At 31.8% G+C, this 3,147-nt stretch overlaps 1 protein-coding gene across 1 annotated transcript; it reads right to left on the bottom strand.

Annotated features, from left to right (window-relative positions):
- Nucleotides 1-1,870: 1,870 nt before the first annotated feature.
- LOC105957349 (transcription factor IBH1-like) lies at nt 1,871-3,147 on the bottom strand. The gene has a single exon (XM_012981278.2). It carries the CDS (start codon nt 2,817-2,819, stop codon nt 2,268-2,270), a length of 552 nt encoding a protein of 183 aa, XP_012836732.2. The 5' UTR covers nt 2,820-3,147; the 3' UTR covers nt 1,871-2,267.

The following is a 3,147-nucleotide window of genomic DNA, read 5'->3' as shown; positions in this document are numbered from 1 at the left end:
TATGTATGTCTTAAAGTTTCCAAAGCCTTTACTTAGTGGATCCAAAGTCTTCTATAATTATCTAGCACGTGCACTAAAAGCCCTATTGTTAGAAAAAAAAAAAAAAGAAAAAAAAATATGTTGGATTATTTTCACTCGCAAACGTGCTATTGAAAATAGTAGAAAAGATTTACGATGTGTTCGATAGAATTAAGCGTTGAACATTGAACGCTCAATGCAAAATTTAATGGTTAAGTGCAATTAGTATCTGAATACTGAATGTTGAGTGTTTTATAGTATGCATATTGTAACGTACAACAAAAATCGTCAAAATAATCAAAATATTGAATCTTGATTGCTGAAATACATGCACTGCATATCTGACAGCCAATAGGATTAGCTCGTTTTCCTCCAAGTCACGATCTAATGGTAACAACTTCCATGTACTTCTCACGTGCATACTCCATGCATGCATTTTAACCTCTAGTGGATTAGGTGTTAATCCAGCTATTAGAACCATATCTTAATATAGAAGTTAGTGATTTTGATTTAAGTTTAGCCTTTTAGGAATTTATTGATAATAATATTACGAAAACTCAACTTTAATGAGTTTTCTTGCCGATAATCAATAATTAGTCGACCCATGTAAAGAGTGACACCGATGATTTTAACTAGTTGGTGTGGTGGTTTTCAATTCTTCAAAAGTCGGTTAATTAGTCGATACCTAATGACCAACACGACTTTTTATATAATAAAATTAATTATAATTATTAAATTGTACTCCCTCCGTTTCTTTTTAAATATGTCGATCATTTCAGTTTAAGATTTAATTATAATTATTTTCCATTCAGCAAAGTCAGTTGGTCAAGTCAGGTTGGGTCTATAATTGAGCGTCAATTAACCCGACCCACGTGCCCATAAAATTACATCAAAGGTATTATCATATGATATACATGTTCCTAATTGATACATGAGCCAATTATTATTAAACTACTTAATTAAGTTCATGCATGCATGACTGAACATTATTTCATGAAAGTGGAGAAAAATGCTTAATTAATTCATTAATTAATTAAATGCCATTTTCAATGACTTAGGTTAGACTCTTTATCTTGTACGTATATATAGCATATATGACTCATCCTTGACAATGATAAACTAACTACAATTATTAACTAATTAATTAATCACTACTACAGATCACCAAGAATATAATGTCCATATATATATATATATATGTGTGTGTGTGTGTGTGTGTGTGTGTGTGTGTGTGTGTGTGTGTGTGTGTGTTTGTGTGAGGTAGGGTTTTCTATAGGGAAATAAGTGTGTGCATCATTCTGAAGAAAACACCTTTTCTGGCAGAATATTTGACACAGTTATAGTTACAACTTACAAGTCTCATAATATATATATATATATATATATATATATATATATATATATATATATATATATATATATATATATATATATATATATATATATATATATATATATATATATATATATATATATATATATATATTGAATTTTGAAAAAAGAGTGGGAAATATTCGTCAATATTAAAGAAATATACGATGATGCTCCAATTCATACTTTAATTTGGAATAACTCAAATCAAACAATATAAAGTCAAGAATAATATTGCTCACACGGATCAAAAAATTTATTTTTTAAACTTTCAATATGTATATATATGCTTCAATTCAAAGAATGTCTGATAATTGCACAACAAATTATTTATTATTGATAACTAATTATTAATTAATGCCTCAGATCCATATAATATCAGACATAAAATCATCAGATCAAGATTAATTATTGTAATATTCCAGGAATATCACAATTGGTTCCAAATGAAAATTAAATACCTCCACAACTTTTCCACTAATTTCTATAGCAAAATGGTCCTGAAGAAAATATATATTATATATTTTTTTCTGTCCAGCAAACAGCAATCATATAAATATATATATACATACCAATACATCACACATGCATACAAAAATTTAATGTTTACACACATAAATTTCTTCTAAATATAATGAACTGTATAATCAAACTAAATTAAAAAAAAAAGTGTAAAGATCAAACACTTGATCAAAATATATATAGACTAATTACACTCTGTCTTGCTCCCTTATATCTGTACACACCAAGAAACTTTCCACAAATACACATATATATATTTATAGGTACCTTATTATATATTTCGTTTATCGTCTGTCTGAAACTGTGTGTGTGTGTGTGTGTGTGTGTGTGTAATAATTGTGTAATATATATATTAGTTATTTAAATAAAATATTGGAAGGTGAGGAGTGATGAAGAATATTTGTCATAACCTGGACTTGTGTTCTAAGGCACTTTATGTAATGAGCAGTTTCATTCAGCAATCTGCAGAAATCCATTTCTTTGCCACCTGGCACCAGCTCTCTAAGATCTTCTTCTTCTTCGTCTTCGTCTTCGTTTTCTTCGTGATCGTAATTCTCTCTATTAGGGTTTCCTCTGGTGATGAGGAGTATTCGGTTTCTCCGAATATTACGGCGGCGAGTCCTTTGTTTGTTCATGAGAGAATAGTGGAGCTGCTTCTGTTGGTTTGGAATCTTTCTAAGCACGGCCCGGCTCCAAGCCCGCCTGGGCCCGACGGCGGAAGCCATGGATGCGTGGGCTGCAGCTCTGATAGCGAGGAATCTCTTGTGCTTTTCAGACATGGTGTTCTTGTTTGTGTTTTTGTTTTTGTTGTTAAGTTTGTTCATGGCTCGAAGAAACTTGATGGCAAACCTAGTTTTGATGGAGCTAGGTTTTGCTGTGGGTATTTGATGATTCTTGTGGTCGGTCATTGTGGATGTGTGTATATATGTATATATGTGTGTGTGTGTGTGTGATGAAAATTTAGGGTTTTTGGTTGTGGGATTTTTTGGGGGATGGATATAAAGATTTGGTTTCTGACACAAAAAGGGGGGGCCGGGGCCTCCTTTGATCAGAATTAGACAAAATGAAACTTCAGTTAGTTCCAGACTTCTGACACACAATCTCTCTCTCTTTATAACAGAGAGAGAGATAGGGAGAGAGAGAGAGAGACTAGCTACTGGTCAGAGGGGATTGTGAACGAACGTGTGAAGGGAATGCAGAAAAGAAGAATATTATTAGAGAGAGAGAGAGAGAGAG

Source organism: Erythranthe guttata, chromosome 4 (genome assembly GCF_056151865.1).
Source record: "Erythranthe guttata isolate IM_541 chromosome 4, IM_541, whole genome shotgun sequence".
NCBI lineage: Eukaryota > Viridiplantae > Streptophyta > Magnoliopsida > Lamiales > Phrymaceae > Erythranthe > Erythranthe guttata.
Note: the sequence above shows the minus strand (reverse complement) of the source record. Positions and strands in the feature narration are given on the sequence as shown.